The sequence below is a fragment of the Lithobates pipiens genome, unplaced genomic scaffold, assembly GCF_037356315.1.
Source record: "Lithobates pipiens isolate NorthernLeopardFrog02 unplaced genomic scaffold, aLitPip1_a1.2 Scaffold_8, whole genome shotgun sequence".
NCBI classification, from domain to species: Eukaryota; Metazoa; Chordata; class Amphibia; order Anura; family Ranidae; genus Lithobates; species Lithobates pipiens.
In genome coordinates, this window is record NW_027507903.1 from 363,427,795 (window position 1) to 363,449,665 (window position 21,871).

The following is a 21,871-nucleotide window of genomic DNA, read 5'->3' on the forward strand; positions in this document are numbered from 1 at the left end:
CCAAAAGGGCTAAAACATAAAGCTGGCCATAGGATTTCAAATGTTTTATCCAAATATTTTTATATCCAAATGTACAGTACATGTATCTACCTTGAAACAAAATCTCACTTTATAGCTCTTATTTAGATCAGATAACATTAAGTGTGTCACCTACGTAAGAAAGTGTAGTATAAATAAATAAATTATGTTACATAATTACATAGTAAGGTTGAAAAAAGACACAAGTACATCTATTTCAACCAAAAAAATACAATCCCATATACACAATGCTTCACCCACAGCTAATCCAGAGGAAGACGAAAAACCCCAGCAAAGCATGATCCAATTTGCTACAGCAGGGAAAAAATTCCTTCCTGATTCCCCGAGAGGCAAACTGATTTTTCCTGATGTACTAATAAGCAAGTTTTGAATGCAAAAAGCAAATACAAAAATTTCTGCATTCCCTTAAAACCTCTCAACCCAAGCAGCTATAAAGAAAAACTCAATGATATTGATAGGAATATAACATTTTTCATACAACTTTGTGTTAGAATAGAGACTTTGGGGGTTATTTATGAAAGGAAAATCCACTTTGCACTGCAAGTGCACTTGGAAGTAAAGTCATTGTAGAACCGAGGGGGACATGCAAAGAAAATAAAAAACAGCAATATAAAAACAGCATTTTAGCTTGCACAAGATTGGATGATAAAATCAGCAGAGCTTTCACTCATTTCAGATCTAACCCTTAGATTTAGAGCGACTGCACTTTCAAGTGCACTTCCAGTGCAAAGTAGATTTGTCTTTTGTAAATAACCCCCCTTGTGTTAGAATAGAATAAGATGGTTGTGTTCATGTCATATAAAATAAATTAATTATTTTTATGTGAATTAAAATGTATTTTAAAAGCATCAAGTACATATATTTATGCATGAATAGGGTAAACTTGCAAATATCTATACTTTTGAATATTAGAAGAAATGTTTTTGCTTATATTATATTGTCATGTTGTTTTTACAATGGTGTCTATGCATTTTTACATTTTGCATTGTATTTCCAATGTTCAGGCAGTGGGAGTTATCTGTTAAAGCGTAACTAGTGTCTGTCAGGATACTATCACACAGAAAATGCCCTTATCTTTAATAGGTGTTTCTGTTGGATAGCGCCCTTACTGGCACTCCCACGTCTCAAGGAGTAATCCACTTTCCAACGTTATCTCAGGATACTGTGTGTTGTGGTGACATTTATTTTATGTTTTAATTAAATGACGTTTGTTTTCTCTTTCTCAAAGCAACAACATAGCACATAAATCTTACCTGGCAGTAGACCCTGTGTCTGGCTCAATATATATGTCAGATACCAACAGCCGGCGAATATACAAGATCAAGTCTCTTACAGGGGCAAACGAAATTACAACTAATTTAGAAGTTATTGCTGGCAATGGTGAGCAATGCATGCCTTTTGATGAGGCAAGATGTGGCAATGGAGGGAAAGCGGTGGATGCCATTCTGACTAACCCAAGAGGCAAGTAAATGAGTATCATATAAATTATTACTCTCAGTTGTCTCAGTTGTCTTACTGGGTTTTGGGTGGATACTTTTCATGCACAATGTTTTATCTGTGCCAATTATTTATGTTTTGAATAGATATGGGAAGGGGTCAGTTTGTATTGCTCTCTGTGCATCTGTTGGGTAGATTTCCTCTTACATATTGCCAGGACAGAAATTGATGGGACATTTCCAATGGGGACACAAACAAAAATAAGTTGAGGTTTAGTACAGCAAGGAAGGGTTAGAATTGTTGACAATTTTTTATTGATTTCCATATGTAGCTGTCCAGTTGGCAACTGCTCTATGTGCATTTTTCTTGTTGATAAAACAGGAGTAGGAAATGAGGGAAAATCTTTACCAACAGGAATAAAAACCTGGCAGCAATTTTGACTCTCCCATTTTATCAAATACTAAAGTAATTTAGCTGGAATTAGGCTTTTAAGAAGGGCAGCATTGTTACATTCTGTAATTTTTTAGTAGATGTATTTTTTTTAACACTTCCCTCCTACAATCTGCAGATTATCATAGTTTAGGGAACACTAATCTACCACTAATGGCTATCACTTTTGTGCATGGCAACTATCTATCAGACCTAGCTGCTACTAATTTAATTCATTTTGAGTATTTCCAACCTCCATTCTATTTTTTGCAGTTCTGGAGATGGATGCACCCCAAGAATTTTTCAGTTTTAGCCTACATTAACTTGAAAAAACATTATTGTGATGGTCAAAAGTAAATATGGTAAAATATCATATATATATATATATATATATATATATATATATATATATATATATATATATATATATATATATATAGTGTACAGTCACATTAGTCCTTGTCTTTAAGGAGCTTACAATCTCTTACTCACATTCATACATACACATACTAGGGTCAATTTAGACTGGAGCCATTTAACCTAACAGCATGTCTTTAGAGTGTGGGACCAAACCAGAGAGTATCAGAGGAAACCGACACAGGAACAGGGAGAACATGCAAACTGTGCAGTAATTTTATTAGGTTCGGTAACAATTAGGTTGTGTTGGGCACACACATACTATAATATCATCAGCCAAAATCTACTGAGAGCATGAAATTTGTTGTAATACCTCTTTCCAGTGTCATTATAGAGGTGAGTATGATTTAAGTATATTTGTTATGTGAATATTGAGTTCTTTCAAACTATTGTTTCCTAGCAAACAGTTGTCTGATAATATCTGTAGGTACATTAAAGCATCCCTTGTGAAACTCTAAAATACAGACTGCTGATCCCAAGGACTGTTGTAGATCTTTAAATGTATTTTTACATTTATAATAAAATGCATGACAATATTTTCTTTGGTTTTACTATTCAGGAATTGCTGTTGATAAGAATGGGCTTATTTATTTTGTTGATGCAACAATGATACGAAAAGTTGATCAGAATGGAATCATTTCCACTCTACTGGGATCCAATGATCTTGCTGCAGGGAGACCTTTAAGCTGTGATTCAAGCATGGACATCACTCAGGTATAATTATTAATTATTGTGGAAAGACACATTTATAATGACCTGAAATATGTTTTGCATGTGTAGCTAATTCAGCCTTATATGAATCTGATGCTATTTACGGAGGTTTTATATTATATGTATATATATAACTGTGTTTACTTTTTAACACTTGTAAATGCATAATATTCAGTCAGTGTTCTCTACAGCCATACCAAACCCTAAGTCACCCCATTGCCAAACAGTTAATTTAAAAGAAAAACTTTTTAAAATATTAAATATTTATTTATAATTTTCAATGTATATTATTTAACGGAATAATACTTTCTTGTGTATACTGCCAAAAGCCAAAAGATTGGCTGTATGGACACTGCAATCTTAGGCCCCTTTCACATGGGGCGGATTCTGTCAAGCGGATCTGTCTGCTCAGCGGGGGAACTGTCTGCTGATCCCTGCTGAGCAGGTGGATGACAGGTCCATGTTCACTCCACTGATGCAGACCGAACACAGCCCACTGCTCTCTATGGGGCTGTCAGATGGAAATGGACTGCCTGTTCATTTCCATCCAACTGTCATCTGATCCACTGGACATATGTGAAACAGATGCCCATCTATCTGTTTTTAGTACACAGGGCCAGATCGGATAACTGCAGGTGTCATTGGACTCCAAAGAGAGCAATAGATGGTCCGTTCAGGTCTGCCTGAAAAACTGATAGGTGGACCCGATTGGTCAATTAATGTGAAAGGAGCCTCGGATAATTAGACAACTATGTTGTGCAAGGACCTGTCTAATTGCATGCAATTTGAAAGTGTTTAGGTTTGACCTCATATTATTTGGTTTTGGTAAATCTAAAGGAGGCTTTAGAAAATTAACTAGACAATGTTTGTTGCAAATTCTAGTAAATAAAAAATCATTTATAGAAAAAACAACACAGGCTAGTGTTTTAAATATCTGTATGCTTGTTTTTACTATCATTTTACCTGCATTTTTCAAGTTGGTGACAGAGTCTCTTTAGCCACTTACGGACCGCTGCATGCTGATATACATCCTAACTTTGAATAGGAATATCATTGTTATGGCAGTAGCTAGGTGCCATAACCCCATTATCCCCTTCTTCGGCCAGCGGTCTGCTTTCAGCTAAAAGTGGTCTCTGTGGTGGATTCGCCATGAGATCACTTTTATCGGTGGCAGGAGAAGGCCCCCCTCCTGCAACAATCCGGTGCCCTCTACTGCTAAATGGGCTATCGGCAGCGGCAGAGGTGATTGGATTTTGCTCCTTCCTTGGCATGGATATGAGTGAGGGGAAGATGGCCCCAATCCATCTCCATACCATTGCAGGGCAGAATCGATGTCAAAACATCACTTCCACCCATAGCTCTTCATGGGCCTTTTTTTTTTATGATAATTTTTTTATTGCATTTTAGTGTAAATATGAGATCTGAGGTCTTTTTGATCCCAGATGCTATATTTAAGAGGTCATGTCATGCTTTTTTTCTATTACAAGGGATGTTTACATTCCTTGTAAAAGGAATAAACGTGACAGATTTTTTTTTTTCTTCAAAGAACAGTGTAAAAATAAAAGGTAAAATAAATAATAAAAAATAATTAAACATGCCCTGTCCCGCCAAGCTTGCGTGCAGAAGCAAACCCATACCTGAGTAACGCCCGCATATGAAAATGGTGTTCAAACCAAACATGTGAGAATGTTTTTAAATGTCACCTATGGAGATTTTTAAGGGTAAAAGTTTGTCACCATCCCATGAGCTGGAGCAATTTTGAAGTGTGACATGTTGGGTATCAATTTACTCGGCATAACATTATCCTTCACAATATAGAAAAAATTGGGCTAACTTTACTGTTGTCTTATTTTTTATTTCAAAAAAGTGTATTTTTTCCAAAAAAGTGTATTTTTTTCCAAAAAAGTGTGTTTGTAAGACCGCAAATACGGTGTGACAGAAAGCATTGCAATGACTGCCAATTTATTTTCTAGGGTGTTAGAAACAAATGTATAATGTTTGGGGGTTCTAAGTAATTTTCTAGCAAAAAAAATATTTTAACTTGTAAACAACAAATCTCAAAAAGAGGCTCAGTCCTTAAGTGGTAATATTATGTTGTTGAATTATTTAATGGGATCTTCTAAATTACAAGCTATAAAATATTTTGCAGGTTCGTATGGAATGGCCAACAGATTTAGCAGTTAACCCAATGGATAACTCACTCTACGTCCTAGAAAACAATGTTATTTTGCGGATTACAGAAAACCATCAAGTTAGCATCATAGCTGGACGTCCAATGCATTGTCAGGTACCTGGTATAGACTATTCCTTGAGCAAACTGGCTATTCATTCTGCACTTGAATCTGCCAGTGCAATTGCTATTTCCCATACTGGGATACTATACATCGCAGAAACAAACGAAAAGAAAATAAATAGAATACGCCAAGTGACGACCAATGGTGAAATCTCTCTTTTAGCTGGGGCGGCTTCTGACTGTAACTGCAAAGATGATGTCAACTGCAACTGTTATGCTGGAGATGATGGCTATGCTACTGATGCATTTCTAAACTCACCCTCATCCTTGGCTGTAGCACCCGATGGTACAGTATACATTGCAGACCTTGGAAATATACGGATAAGAGCTGTTGTTCAAAACAGACCTGTTCTCACTTCATTTAATCAGTACGAAATTGCATCTCCAGGAGCACAAGAATTATATATTTTTAATATCAATGGTATTCATCAGTACACACAGAGCTTGGTCACAGGGGAATACTTGTACAATTTTACTTACAGTGCCGACAATGATGTGATAGAAGTTATTGACAATAGTGGCAACTCTTTGAAAATCCGCAGGGATTCTAATGGTACTCCACGTCATTTACTAATGCCAGACAATCAGATTATCACCTTGACACTTGGTACCAATGGAGGACTTAAGATGGTCTCTACACAAAATCTGGAATTGTCCTTAATGACATATGATGGAAATACTGGGATGTTAACAACAAAAAGTGATGAGACTGGCTGGACAATGTTTTATGAGTAAGTACTTCATAATGAGATATTCTTTTATAGATATAACTGAAATACTTTACTGAATAATGGATGCATAGTGTCTGCATTAATCATTATCTACACCTTCAAGTTTCTTTCAAATTTCTAAAGTATTTGGCTGCAGCAAGATGGCGCTAAAATATTTTCAACATTGTTTTTTTTTTGCTGAAATAATCACTTTTAATCCAGATATTTCACTGTAGTACTTTTTTCAGCCATTAGATGTCCTAATTCTGATAGTCAGCATCTTTCAACCAATACCTCTGAGCCCAGGTCATCCTGTATCTTTCTAGCACGTGGCTGCCCAACAAAAGGAGAAGCAGCATAGTAATGAGCAATATGAAAGCATTCAGACATAACATCAAATTATAAATTGAATGTGATCCGAAATGTATATATATATTTTCAGATCACATTCAGTTTAGAATTTTAAGTTTTTTCTGAATGCTTTCATATATATGTGGGTTTATATTTGATATAAGACAGCCTATGGTAGTTGTTATCGGTCTGTCTATGTACCATAATCCACACTGAGATCTAATTTTTTACGATTAAGGTTATTCCTCACAAATAGCGGCCTAAGCTTACTAAGCTACAGGCATTAACTATCTAGCAGCTGGTAAGCACACGTTTTTTATGGTGGTGGGATCTATCAAGCAAAGTCACTTAGATTGTGGATTTCATCATATGTTGGACTGTCACTAAATATCGCACAGTCTATTGGACACTCTCTGATCACGTTTTGTATATTTTTTGGTCATGTATTTTTTGGACACTAATATAGTGTTATTGATCACTTATGATTTTTTATATTTTCCAAAAAAGTTTCATTCACCTTTGAAGTTTGTATATGAGATTAATACTAATTGACTGAGATTTTTCAAGGTCACAGTTTAGAGCGCAACCTTTTTTTGTTGCTATTGTATTTTGTGTGTATCTCACTTTGTGTTGCAGCTATTTAGTTTAGTTTATTGTTTAGCGCAGTTTTTTTTCCTTTTGCTTTATCTATAGACTGGATTCCTCTGCAAAAAGACCTGCATGACATACAGGCTGTGTTCATATCACTTCCCTCCTCTATATGTACAAAACAAATGTATTCTTTACTTACTTTACTACATTGTAAAAATATTGTGTTGGGTCTTTAAGTAAAGCCAATTAAATGTTTCCAGTTTATAGACCATAGTTTTAAGTAAAGCCAACTCTATTTTTACAGTTTATAGACCATAGGTTCAAGCAAAGCCAACTCAATTTTTAAAGTTTATAGACCATAGGATTAAGTATATCTCTAACATAGAATACAACATGTTTTAACTGTTTTTAAGCCTTTTAGAAAAGTAATTTGCACTTTAACCACTTCAGCCCCAGAAGGATTTAACCCCTTAACCTCCCTGGTGTTATAATTATGTTAGAATTTTGATGCTCAAAGCAGTACAATATTTTGCATGGAAATTTGGCGTTTTATATTGTAGGCCTGTAATTTTTTAGCAATAACATACTTAAATCTGTCCAAGCAAGAGTCAGTAGTAGTAGACATCCGTGTATAATAAAGCTGTAAACACAAATTAATAAATTATAATATAATAAATAGCTATAATATATATATATATATATATATATATATATATATATATATATATATATATATAAATTATAACAAATAATAATATAATAATTATAAAAATTATTTATTAATGTAATCAAATCAAAAACACAGAAGATTGCTCAGCTGCAAAATTGTCGCTGTCATTACTTTCAGTGTTGAGTGATAGTGATTCTTGGGGAAATCCATCATCAAATTCTGCAAGTGATTCTAATTTATTATCACTGTTTTCTAGCTGGTCTAAAACTGCTTTTGATGTAAAGGGACACTTTTTGGTTGCTATGGTTACTTCAGTTTCCAGGCAGAAAGAATAGTATTTATAATATAAAACTGCATGCAGGACACTGGCCAAACCACTAGGGACAATAGTGATGTGAAATAATTTGATACAGTTATGTAATCTGTAAGATTACAGTGTACTGTATGTATTGTGTGTTTTTAACTTTTTTTAATTTGGCACCGCGCGCCATCCCGTGTGTCGCAATGCTCACAGGGAACGGAGCTCGGCACTGTGATAAATCAAAACACGTCTCGAATACACAGTGGGGAGACATCGCAGGATCCAGGGGACAAGGTAAGTAACTTTGCTTGGATCCTGCAATTTGATCCCGAGTGTGGATCGGGGGTTACCACTTTTGCTACTAAAAATTCACCACAAGCCTGACTTGGGAATACCACTAAGGAGGTTAATGGAAGGCTGTTTTTTGTGATATGACACTGCGTCGCTTTAACTGACAATTGTGCAGTTGTGCGACGCTGTACCCCAGCAAAATTGACCTTCCTTTTTTTCCCACAAATAGAGCTTTCTTTTGGTGATATTTGATCACCTCCGTGGTTTTTATTTTTTGCTCCATAAACAATAAAGTTTGACAATGTTGAAAAAAACTTTTTTTTTTTACTTTCTGCTGTAATACATATCCCAAAAAAAATAAAAACACAAATGTATTCATAAGTTTAGGCAAATATATATTATTCTACATATTTTTGGTAAAAAAAAATCTCAATAGGCTTATATTGATTGGTTTGCGCAAAAGTTATCACGTTTATAAACTTTGGGATGAATGTAGGGACTTGTCATTTTTGTATTGTTTTTACTGGTAATGGTGGTGTATTTTAATGGGACTGTGACATTGTGGTGGACAAATCTGACCCAAAATAACACATTTTGGGGACCAGTATCATTATTACATTGATCAGTGCTATAAAAATGCACTGATCAATGTATAAATGACACTGACAGGGAACAGGTTAACACTAGGGGGCGATCAAGGGGTTAAGTGTGTTCCCTGGGTTCTAACTGTAGGGGGGTGGGCTACCGGGGACATGACAGAGATCACTGGGAACAGTAGATCTCTGACATGTCATCTGGCAAAACGGGAATCGCCTTGTTTACATGGGCAGATCTCCATTCTGCCTCTGTATATTGCGATTGTGGGTCACCACTGGAAATCAAGTCCGACAGACCCGTGAGCACGCTCCTGTGGCAGGCATGCGTACATGCCTGTTATCTCCTGTGCAAAGACCAACTGAGGCAGTTTGTGCAGGAGAGCCAACCTGCCATAGTATAATATAGGTGGCTGGTTGGCAAGTGGTTAAAGTGTGAACTTTTGAAGATAGATTCCCCACATCTAGCTCTAAAAAGATCTTCTGAAAAACTTCAAAGGTATATTTTAGGTTTTCAGGGTAGCTCAAGCTAAAAGCATAAATGAGTCTTTCTGATACAAAATGAGAGTGCTATATGAAAAAAATACACTATACCAATATGCTTATTTTCCTGCCAATGCAACATAAATATGGTGTATTTGTTTTTGACATGTAATGTAATGTAATTGTAATAACATAGTGCAAAGTGGGTGGGGCTTTTAGGTTACATAATCTAACGTAGAATGTCCAATATCTCAAAAACTGAACAAACAGAAAGTTTGTTTTTGTGGTACAAATTAGCACAAACGCAGCACAAACAAATTGTATAAAATGTAATAACTTGGTGCAAAGTGGGAGAGGTTTCATCAACTGCAGTATAATGTACAATATATATGAAACCAAACCATACATTTGTTTTTGCAGCACAAATTGGCACAGACACAGTGCAAATGAATGCTATATTTGTTTTTACATTTAAATAACATTGGGTGCAAAGTGGGCAGGACTTGATGTTACACAATCTGAATTTTAATTTCAATATCTCAAAAACCAAACCTGCTGAAACATTCATTTTTGTGGCACAAAATAGTTTTTAAGCTTAACAGCTGGCGGTCCCTCACCCTGCATCTTAGTTGCGTTCTGCATAATGCAGTAAGCGCAAACTTTGCATGAGCACAAGTGAGTTGTCTCAGGTGTATACAATGGACGTATGTCCATTTATTATAAATATATTAATCAACAAATAAAATAAACATTTTGGATGGTATCTTAAGCAACATTTAAAGCTTAACATTAAACCTTTCAATGGCATTCCATGGCTTTGTAGTGACTTGGGAAAATTCTTGTCACTGGTGGCGCTCCTTTGTCCTGAGGGGTCTCAAACATATGGGAACTGCCTTGTGCAGGTTTTCAAAGTTCCAAAAGATGACAAACTCTTATATATTAAATATACAGCATCAGAACTTGTGCAGATACACGTTTGGCAAACATGCGTCCCGCAATTTCAGTCAAATGAAAATAATTTTTTTTTAAGTAAATGTAACTCAATTAGAATATGAAAATGCACATACCTTAAAGGTTTTGTCTAGATTACTCAATATTATACATTATTTTTGTAAAAGGTGTGTTTTAAGAACTAATGCAAATTAAGTAAGGTACTAAACTATCAAAGTAAATTAATTAACAAGTATTTTTATGTTGAAAATTATTAAAATGTTATGTTAAAATTACAAGAAAAACAAAATCATTTTTATCAGTGTAGGATAGTTAATGGAGTAATATGAATCATTCTTTTATACTTTTGGTGCCTGGTACCTAATTAACATTCATAGAGCAATTTATCCACCTTACATACAGCTATATCTATTGCCACAGACAGTGGACAAGGGTTCAGGTATGAGGAAGGCTGATCAATATGCAACATATCACCTTCCATTAGGGTTAATTCATATGTGCGGTGAGTGACAGAAGTCTTACTGCAGTTGTAAATTGTCACCAAGAGGACATGCCAGAAACAATTGTTTCCTATGTGTCCCATTCACAGGGTTGCGCTGCAGAGTGCTGTGACAAAATTCAAACATGCAGCAATTTCGCACAGTGCATGGCACTGAATTGCTTCGAACTCAATGGCAGCGCAATGCATTGCGCCGCTATATAGTACCATGAAGTGTACATTTTCTACAAAGCAAAAAAAAGGGAGCCTTGTGATGGGTTGAATCAAGCACCCCACTACCCTTTACCACAGCCAGCAATGGACAGCTGGCCTATACGTTAAAGTGTCTGACAACTGTCCATTATATTGTGAACATGCATCCTCAAAACATTAATCAGCATGCTGGACAGTTATGATGGTAACCCCAGGTTCTCCAATCTGGAAACCACACATACACAAGTCCTAGTTCACACAAACTGACACTAATCTGCCTGCAGTCAGCAGTCACATAATACAAATGTTTACAGAGTAACAGGAGAATGAATTCTTCATTTAGTACACATAAGGCTCTTATTGATTTTAGAATTGAATATGCCAAGGCAGGCAGGTATGTACAGACGGAAAATTACAAAAAACAAGACAAGAAATGGCAAACAGGCATTTGGCTATTTGTTATGGAAATAAAAAGGGGGAAACTATTGGGAAGTATTGATTTATTCTTTTGGCAGAAGAACACCAGATATTGGCAAACACTGTGTCTCAGAATCTCCCAGATGAATGTGATGTTAATTTTTCATACCACTTAATTTATAGAGCATTGATGTGAGATTTATACCTTTTGGTCATTTAATTTCATCTGCCTGAAATTTATATTTGGCATTTTATTAGAAATGAAACATATTTCCTCTGATCTTAAAAAAATTATAATGATTGTAGACAGTATAGTGTGTACAGACCGCTTATTACCTGATGGATTCTAAAGTCTACAGGACCTGTCAGGGGCTCCTTAGCAACTGGGTGTTAGTGCCTTCACCCTTCAGACCCAAGATGTCTACTAAAATTCTAATTGTAGACATCTGTATACTCTGTTAACTACTGAATTAATACAAATATCTGTAATATCACTGAATAAAAAGAATATACGTGATATAATACTACTTTTTATATACTGTGTAATTTTTCAGCCACCATTAGTGCAAGGTATGAAAACATCGCTGCATTGAAGAGCACTTGGGGAATGCCATTACCATTATAAGGTTGCATACAGTTTGGCTTTTTGTTCCATTTCTGTCATCATAAGATTATTAAAAAAATACCTGCTGTTTTATTAAAACTCATTTTAGTGCTCTAATGAAGGGCTTTTTGTTTACTTTTGGCCCAACTTCACCATAACTTAATTTATTTTCATTCATATCAGCCATGCAGCAAAGCAGACTTAGGTTTGTTGCAATATCAATCTATCAATCAGTATCAAAATTGTTCATACCACTAAATTCATAAAAAACAAATATCATATTAAATATAAATAACCATGGGAATCAGAACACCACAACAGGCATCTTTCATTTGAAAACAAGAAGACCCGAGGAAGCGTCAGTGACTGTGAAACACATTCACTTTTGGATATACAGTGCATTAAAAAAAGTATTCATACCCCTTGACATTTTCCCATTTTGTTGTGTTACAACCAAAAAACGTAAATGTATTTTATTGTTTTTTTTGTGATAGACCAACACAAAGTGGCACATAATTGTGAAGTGGAAGGGAAATTATAAATTGTTTTCAGAATTTTTTACAAATAAATATCTGAAAAGTGTGGCATGTATTTGTATTCTGCCCCTTTACTCTAATACCCCTAACTAAAATTTTGTTTAACCAATTGCCTTCAGAAGTCACCTAATAAGTTAATAGAGTCCACCTGTGTGTAATTTAATCTCAGTATAAATACAGCTATTCTGTGAAGCCCTCAGAGGTTTTTTAGAGAACATTTGTAAACAAACAGCATCGTGAAGGCCAAGGAATATACCAGACAGGTCAGGGATAAAGTTGCAGAAAAGTTTAAAGCATGGTTAGGTTTTAAAAAAATATCCCAAGTTTTGAACATCTCACACAGCACTGTTCAATCCATTGTCCAAAAATGGAAAGCATATGGCACAACTGAAAACCTACACAGGACGTGGCCGTCCATATAAACTGACAGACTGGGCAAGGAGAGCATTAATCAGAGAAGCACCCAAGAGGCTTGTGGTAACTCTGGAAGAGCTGAAGAGATCCACATCTCAGATGGAAGAATATGTCCACAGGGCAACTATTAGTCGTGCACTCCACAAATATGGCCTTTATGGAAGAGTGGCAAGATGAAAGCCATTGTTGAGGGAAAGCCATAAGAAGTCCCATTTGCAGTTTACGAGAAGCCATGTGGGGTACACAGTAAACATGTGGAAGAAGGTGCTCTGGTCGGATGAGACCAAATTGAACATTTTGGCCTAAAGCAAAACGATATGTGTGGCAGAAAAAAAACTAACACTGCACATCACCCTGAACACACCAATCTCACCGTGAAACATGTGGTGGCAGCATCATGTTGTGGGGGTGCTATTCTTTAGCAGGGACAGGAAAGCTGGTTAGAGTTTAAGGGGAAATGGATGGTGCCAAATACAGGTCAAACTTGTTAGGCTGCAAAAGACTTGAGACTGGGTGGAGGTTCAATTTCCAGCAAGACAACAACCCTAAACATACAGCTAGAGCTACAATGGAGTGGTTTAGATCAAAGCCTATCCATGTGTTAGAATGGCACAGTCCAGACCTAAATAAAATTAAGAATCTGTTACAAGACTTGAAAATTGCTGTTTACAGATGCTCTCCATCCAATCTGACAGAGCTTGAGCTATTTTGCAAAGAAGAATGGTCAAAAATATCACCCTATAGCTGTGAAAAGATGGTAGAGACATACCCAAAAAGATTTATAGTTGTAATTGCAGTGAAAGTTGGTTTTACAAAGTATTGACTCACGGGGGCTGAATACAAATGCACACCCAATTTTTGGATATTTATTACATTTTCATAGGGGTATGAATACTTTTTCAAGGAACTAAATGACTATTGCCATTGGCAGCTTTATGCAAAAATATTTATATGTGATGATATCACTTTGGTGTTCTGATCCCTATGGTTATTTATATGGCAAATGCTTTTTTTGTAATAAAATATGCATTTTTTATTAATTTAGTTGTATGTGCAATTTTTATACTGATTGGTTATTCTTGAACTACCTCTTCTTTTGTTTAGGTCTGCATATTATATTGGGCTAATGAATTACTAGTATAGGGCTGGGTTAGCATTTTCTATCATATAATGCTCCAACATTTTTTATGAAAAATTTGTGAGACTTACAAAAATAGCCGATTGATGTTGGGCCCAGCATGCTGGACATGTATTGTTCTGCTGCATGGATTTCTAATGGTAGAAAATGTTAATTTTTCATTTGCGCTATTTCACAACTTGAAATTTACAATATTTTTTATTTTTTTTACAATAATGTTTAGCTTTTACACCTCTATAAATGCCAAGAAAACTGGAGGATAGTATGGGAGCTTTCCATTACTTATTTTATTTTAAAAGTTTCTCCTGGATTGTCATCCTCATCCTAGCTTAACTACATGGTGAGCCACTGACCAGGAACAAACACAAATCCAGTAAATACCATTCTGCAAGTCAGTAGACATGTCCAATTCATTTTGTTCCAAATTGAAATGCACACAAACTTTTCGTACTTAGAGCTGAAACCAGTAAGGCCGCGTACACACGGGCGGACTGTTCGTCCAACTTTGTCCGCTGAACAGTGTTTGGGCGGACAGTCCGCTCGTGTGTGGGCTTTCAGCGGACAGTTTCAGCGGACAGTTTGACGAACAAGGTTTTACGGAATTTCCGAAAAACTGTCCGCTGAAACCTTGTTTCAGCGAACAGTCCGCTCGTGTGTAGGCTTGTTCGTCAAACTAAGTTCCGCGCATGCTCAGAAAGGATTTACACGCCGAAAGTTATAATGCAGTGTATAGGACGTCGTATTTTTCGTCCCGTCGTACGTGCCGTTCACGTCATCGCGCACGGTTTCAGCAAACTGTTCGTCCGTCGTGTGTGGCCATGTCCGTCCATGCTAATTTTGAGCGGACTGTTTGCCGAAACTGTTTGACGGACAAAGTTGGGCGAACAGTCCGCGCGTGTGTACGCGGCCTAAGAATAACAGCCCGAGACATGTAAACTTGTAAAGACAAGGCATCAATGGCAGCACCAATAGTTAAAATAGCAAAAAAAAAAAAAAGATTTTTGCTTAAATCTCCTTTCATGGTTCTGAGTGGAAGTAAAACAAAGTGTAACAGTGGAGTAACAATAGTTATATCAGCCCAAGGTAGCAGATCCAGTACTGTATCATTAAAAATGGCAGAATTCGCTGTTGACACTGACCCTTTAGCCCCGTGATATTTACAGTCAAGAAGAGCTGAAGTGAGACATGTAGCAAGAGACTTTAGAATTGTGTTGTTGCTAGTCACAGATCTTCATTGCAGGCTGTACAGTAAAGAGAATTTGTTTAGCTATCTTAGTAGTGTAGATTTTCTTGCCCTCAAAGCTCAGGTCATCCTGGTCAACATTGAAATAAGCTTTGTATGCCTCACATAGTCTTTCTGAGGCTGAAAAAATCCCAGAGTGTCTCGTCTGCTAAAAACTGACAACTGTTTAAAGTTCTGTCCAAGAAAAAAAAAACAGTTTAAAGAAGTGTGCATTAGGGCTTTAAGTAATTGTATGCAAACAACTATGTCATGTTATAAATATACTGTGATGGTCATTATTATTCCTACTACAAATCTTGTATTTTTTTCATTTAACTGACTTGATTGCTGTGGTGATTAAATGGTTGGGAGGACTTGGAATTTACGCCTGACATCCTAGATGCTAAGTAAGCTACTGACTTCAGAGTTGTAAGCTGGAAAATCAATGTTAAAGTCCACCTTTATGGAAAGGAAAAATACTCCTTTCCTGGGGCCTGCCTCTGCACTGCAAGGCTTATATGTACTGTACATTTACAATATGTCTAAGGGGCCAAAAAAAGCAGTTAACTTACCACTAGGGATGAGCCAATCACCCCCCCCCCCCCCCAGTTTGGTTTGCAGCAGAACATGCGAACAGGCAAAACATGTGTTTGAAGACACGAACACCATTAAAGTCTATGGGACACGAACATGAATAATTAAAAGTGCTAATTTGAAAGTCTCATATGCAAGTTATTGTCATAAAAAGTGTTTGGGGACCTTGGTCCTGCCCCAGGGGACATGTATAAATGCAAAAAAAGTTTTAAAAACGTCTGTTTTTTCAGGAGCAATGATTTTAACCACTTCCCGACCAGCGCACGACGATGTACGTCGACAGCATGGCACGGGCAGGCATATTGGCGTACATGTACGTCCAATATTCGTTCCGCTGTGCCATCGGGAGCGCGCCGCCGGCGGCGCGCTCCCGCGCTGGTCGGGACCCCCGTGAGTCCGGTCGCGGGACCCGCGGACTCGATCGCCGCGGGCATCCCCGCGATCGTCTCACAGAGCGGCCGAATGGAGGAAATGCTGTATAAACAAAATTTTCCCATTCTGCCTAGCAACTAGTGACGCTGATCTCTGCTCCATGTGATTGGAGCAGAGATCAGTGTACACTAAATGAAAGCCCAACCCCCCCACAGTTAGTAACACACCCCTAGGAACACTTAACCCCTACACTGCCACCCACAGGTTAACCCTTTCACTGCCAGTGTCATTTACACAGGAATCACTGCATTTATATAGCAGTGATTACTGTATAAATGACAATGGTCCCAAAAATGTGTCAAAAATGTCCGATGGGTCCCCGACAATGTCGCAGTCACAAAAAAAATCGCAGATCGCCGCCATTACTAGTAAAAAAAAATAATAAAAAATTATTAATAAAAATGCTATAAAACTATCCCTATTTTGTAAACGCTATAACTTTTGCGCAAACCAATCAATAATCGCTTATTGCGATTTTTTTACCAAAAATATGTAGAAGAATACGTATCGGCCTAAATTGAGGGAAAAAAATGTTTTTTTATATATTTTTGGGGGATATTTATTATAACAAAAAGTAAAAAATAATGCGTTTTTTTCAAAATTGTCGCTCTATTTTTGTTTATAGCGCAAAAAAAAACGCAGGGGTGATCAAATACCACCAAAAGAAAGCTCTATTTGTGGGAAAAAAAGGACGTCAATTTTGTTTGGGAGCCACGTCGCACGACCGCGCAATTGTCAGTTAAAGCGACGCAGTGCCGAATCGCAAAAAGTGGTCTGGTCTTTGACCAGTCCGGTCTGAAAGTGGTTAATAATGCTTAAAGTGAAAATAAAAGTGAAATATTCCTTTAAATTTTGTACCTGGGGGGTGTCTATAGTATGCCTGTAAAGTGGCACATGTTTCCCGTGTTTACAACAGTCCCTGCACAAAATTACATTTCTAAAGGAAAAAAAGTAGTTTAAAGCTACTCACGGCTATAATGAATTGTCGGTCCCGGAAATACACATAAAAGTCATTGAAAAAAATGGCATGGGATTCCCCCACAGTCCATTAGCAGGCTCTTTGGGTCTGGCATGAATATTAGGGGAACCCTGAACCAAAATGTAAAACAAAATGGTGTGGGGGTCCCCCCAAAAATCCATACCAGACCCTTATCTGAGCGTGCAACCTGGCAGGCTTCAGGAAAAGAGGGGGGACAAGAGAGTGCCCCCCCTCCTGAATCATACCAGGCCACATGCCCTCAACATCTTGTGTCACCTTGTGTCCATGTTGATTGGGACAAGGGCCTCATCCCCACAGCCCTTGGCCGGTGGTTGTGGGGGTCTGCAGGCGGGGGGCTTATCAGAATCTGGAAGCCCCCTTTAACAAGGGATCCCGACCTACCCCTGTGTGAAATGGTAATGGGTACAAATGTACCTCTACCATTTCACAAAAAAGTGTGAAAATTGGAAAAATGACATGACACAGCTTGGGACAAGTTTATTAAAAAATAAAAAAATAAAAATGTCCCACGAAGTCCATTCATCTTCTTCTTCTCTCGCTACAATGGAACGAAAAAGAAAAAAAAGCTGCAAGCTGCCACAGATCCACCTCCATGGAAGGCACCCACTGTAATGACTGTCCTCTCAGATGACAGTTCTTTTATAACTGAGAGCGGGGTCACACAGGATGATTTCGGGTGACCCCCTCTGATGCACGGGAACATCCCTATGGCTTTCCTGTAGAATCAGAGGGGGCAGGACCACCCAGTGACCAGACCTGAAGGGTCTGGTATGGATTTTGAGGGGGACCCCCACGCCATTAAAAAAACAAAATCGGCGCAGGGTTCCCCTTAATATCCATACCAGACATGAAGGGCCTGGTATGGAATTTGGGGGGACCCCACACCATTTTTGAAAATTTTGGTTTGGGGTTCCCCTTAATATTCATACCAGACCCAAAGGGGGAATCCCATGCCGTTTTTTTCAATGACTTTTATGTGTATTGCCAGGACCGACAATTCATTACAGCTGCAAGTAGTTTTAAATGACTTTTTTTCCTTTAGAAATGTCATTTTGTGCAGGGACTGTTGTAAACATGGGAAATATGTAACACTTTACAGGCATACTATAGACACCCCCAGGTATGAAATTTAAAGTAATATTTCACTTTTATTGTTTCACTTTAAGCATTATTAAAATCACTGCTCTTGAAAAAAAGGGCGTTTTTAAAACTTTTTTTGCATTGATACATGTCCCTTGGGGCAGGATCCAGGTCCAAAAACACTTTTTATGACAATATCATGCATATACGTCTTTAAAATTAGCACTTTTGATTTCTCCCATAGACTTTTAAAGGGTGTTGCGCGGCTTTGGAATTTGCTGCGAAAACCCCAAATTGTTCGCTATTTGGTGAACAGGCGAACACCCGATGTTCGAGTTGAACGTAATCCCTACCACATTCTCTGCCTCTCCAGTAGAAGGTGTTTTTTTCCTCTCCCCTACACTTTGGCCCAGAGCATAGAGGAGAAAAGGCTGCAGGGACTGGTCTGACATCCTGGAGAATGCCTTCAGGAGAGGAGAGTACGTAAACATGTTTTTTCTGTATATAGATGTAAATGAGCATCTAACCTGTGCAGTGCAAGAACAGTCCCACAGCAAGAGTGCAATTTTTCTTTTCCTGGAGTTTATTAAAGATAATTTCATTCACTGGTGCCCCCCTTTTCCCTGGCGACTTCTGCCCACAGCAATTGTCCCTAATAGCTTACTGAGTATTCTGATGATGTTGACACTTTATGGTAAAGAAGAGGCTTGTGGTTTCTAAAAAAAATAACCTTTATACTCACCTCTATGCTGCAGCATTGGTGTGATGCCACAGCTGTCACAAGCAGCTCTAAGTTTAAGAACTGAGTGATTGATCATGACCACATGACTACTGATCACTCAGGTCTAGGTCGGCCCTGAGCAGAGGGCAGTGACTGTAAGTCACTGCTCTCCACTTTGCCCCTTTGGCTCCCAGCTGTGCGATGAGGTGCAGAGCCCACTGTCAGTTGGACAACTGAGTGGAAAGCAACAACATGGTCAGGATACTTACAGAACCTAGAGTTGCTCTGCCACACTAGCTGGCAGCGGTCTATAGCCTGCTGTAATTTGATTCTGGGTCACAAGAGAGCAAATAATGAATGAACGGATGTTCCACAACTATGCTAGCCATGCACAGTGAGTTTTTTTCCCCTCCATTAACACAAATTAAGTGGTTCGAGGAATCTCTGCCAAGGCGTTGTATTCCTAAAATACTGATCAAGGGCTGCAGCTATTGAATGTCCCTTGATTAAATTCTGTCACGCAGGGAAGGCTAGTCAGCTGCAGCTGCGTAATCTGGATGGAGGAAGTTTTTCTTTATTTTTTTTTATTCATTCAGCCATTGTATGGTAAGCGTAACATGGCAAAAGGTAGACTACTAAGATTTCTAACAGCTTTAGAATAAATATAATATATTAATATAAAAATGTATATCAAAAGTAAAATGTAAGTGCATTTTACATTTATCTAAAATACAGACACCAGTACTTACTTACGGTATATCACCCTGCTCCAACATACTTTATTTAAATAAGGCCTTTTTTAGAAAAAAAATCAAAGCATATCACTGTACATCACTATTGTGCAAACACATCTATACATCTACATGTTAAGACACGGTATCACTTGCATACTGTAGCTCGAGATCCCTCCAAATACAAAGTCATTCAAAAGATCTTTGTACATAAAGTAACTTCAAATATAACATGAAAATCTTTGTGAAGTCATGCAATAAAATTGCAAAGTAACTAATATTTGCTGTGACTTCTCTTGTATGTGAGTTCTGAGCTGATGATGGCTTATTTTGTCTTTGAAGACTTTCTTTTGTAAGTAATAGGTAGAAAATGTGGTCAAGCAAGCATACACCATGGTCTTTTCTATATATATGTGTCAATGTATTTCTATTATGTATTTTTCATTTGAGGTAGAACCTTGGTGCATTTTTCAAGACTGCATGCATTAAAATAATGCTAGGACAGCATTGTAGGATTGATTTTTCTGGATCTTGGACGTTTCTGTTTTATGTTGTTTGAGATGCCATATACAGCTATCAGGCTAATTGTAGATTCTCCTACTCTTCTTTTGTACACTATTAGAATTATTTTAGCCAGTGTCACATCTTGCACAGCACTGGGGTTACTATGACAACATCTGTAGAGCAACTCTGTTAAAATTCAGGCTGCCATCTAAATATCCTCACACAATATATTATAGGTTCAAATATATACAATAATATGTGCGTGAAAGGCAGCAAACCACAGTCAATACTTGTGACTGTAACTGTTTGAATTTATACAGTAATAGGAAAAACAATTTACAGGTGCTAATTTCAGATAACAGAAAATATATGTGTCTTAAATGTTTCATTTTCTGAATTTTTCCTTTTATATAATAATAAAAAAATAGTCATTTTGACTTACTTGTAAAATGATTATTTTGGAGTACAGTACAGGACTGTTATTTATGGGTTGTGGGTTATATGTTGCTACCTTCAGGTGATTGGATATTGGGAAAAACATTTGCAAGGGTAGCCTATAAACTGTTCCCCAATAATCCTGCTTACTTTGCAAGGTTTCCATTTTTTAGCAAGTATACACCTCTTTTGGGGGATAATGAGAAAAGACCCTCCCAAACAATATAATGCCCTAATCCTGTAGATAAACAAGAGAACAGGACCTTCTCTAAGTGGAAGACTGGGTTTGATAATAAAGTTGGAAGTGCCTCCAACCAGGACAGGGCCTCTGTGAAGAGTTGATTCCCTTCCTGTGAAATTAACCAATACTCTAATCAAAGTAATAGGGAGCAGAGGAATTACTGCAATCAACAGATAACATTAACCACAAGTTTATAGCTGTACACCAATATGAAAATAATAGTACAAGCTTTATATCAGAATCATTAGATGTGGTGGCTGCATTTTTTTCGTTTTTTTTTCCATTGTTTTTAACGTGTGTTGTGGCCAGTAACACACCTCCTGTGTTACAATGCCACCTCTCGGTGAACCCTGATGCTGTTTTACTGGCCTGCTGATGCAGACGTGAGTTGGACGCCCAGCCTTCAAATTAATTATAACAATCAAATTACTTTGTCAATTTTTATCTAATAATTTAAATCATATATATATTTTTTTATATATATATAATTTGTAGAATTATTCCATGATGTATGCTCCTGATGAGCGGTTGGAATACCGTGAAACGCGTAGAGCCTTTAGCCATTATCTTTTATCTTAATCATGGAAAATATCAAGATTCATATGATCCTCTCCGATTCATAATTTATTATTTAGGCATTTTTAATCGATTTTTTAATTTATTATTTATTTAGCATGGTTATCCTGGCCATTTTGGGTTCAACCACAGCAGGAAACGTATATACATGCATTTACTGTTCTTTGTGTTTTATGTGAATGTGTTTTGGATTGTAATTTACTGTGTAATATTAGTCCATGATTTATTGTGTGGAGGCTGTATGCCCAGAGCATTTTAGAGGTTGATG

At 37.2% G+C, this 21,871-nt stretch overlaps 1 protein-coding gene across 3 annotated transcripts in view; it reads left to right on the top strand.

The window, feature by feature from the left end:
- The window catches only part of TENM2 (teneurin transmembrane protein 2), a 1,738,186-nt gene that overhangs the window by 1,604,120 nt on the left and 112,195 nt on the right, over window positions 1-21,871 (top strand). For all 3 annotated transcript variants that reach the window (XM_077473475.1, XM_077473476.1, XM_077473477.1), the window contains 3 exons: window positions 1,268-1,500; window positions 2,882-3,036; window positions 5,183-6,057. In XM_077473475.1, coding sequence (XP_077329601.1) covers window positions 1,268-1,500; window positions 2,882-3,036; window positions 5,183-6,057 — 1,263 coding nt within the window. The remainder of the gene's footprint in view (window positions 1-1,267; window positions 1,501-2,881; window positions 3,037-5,182; window positions 6,058-21,871) is intronic.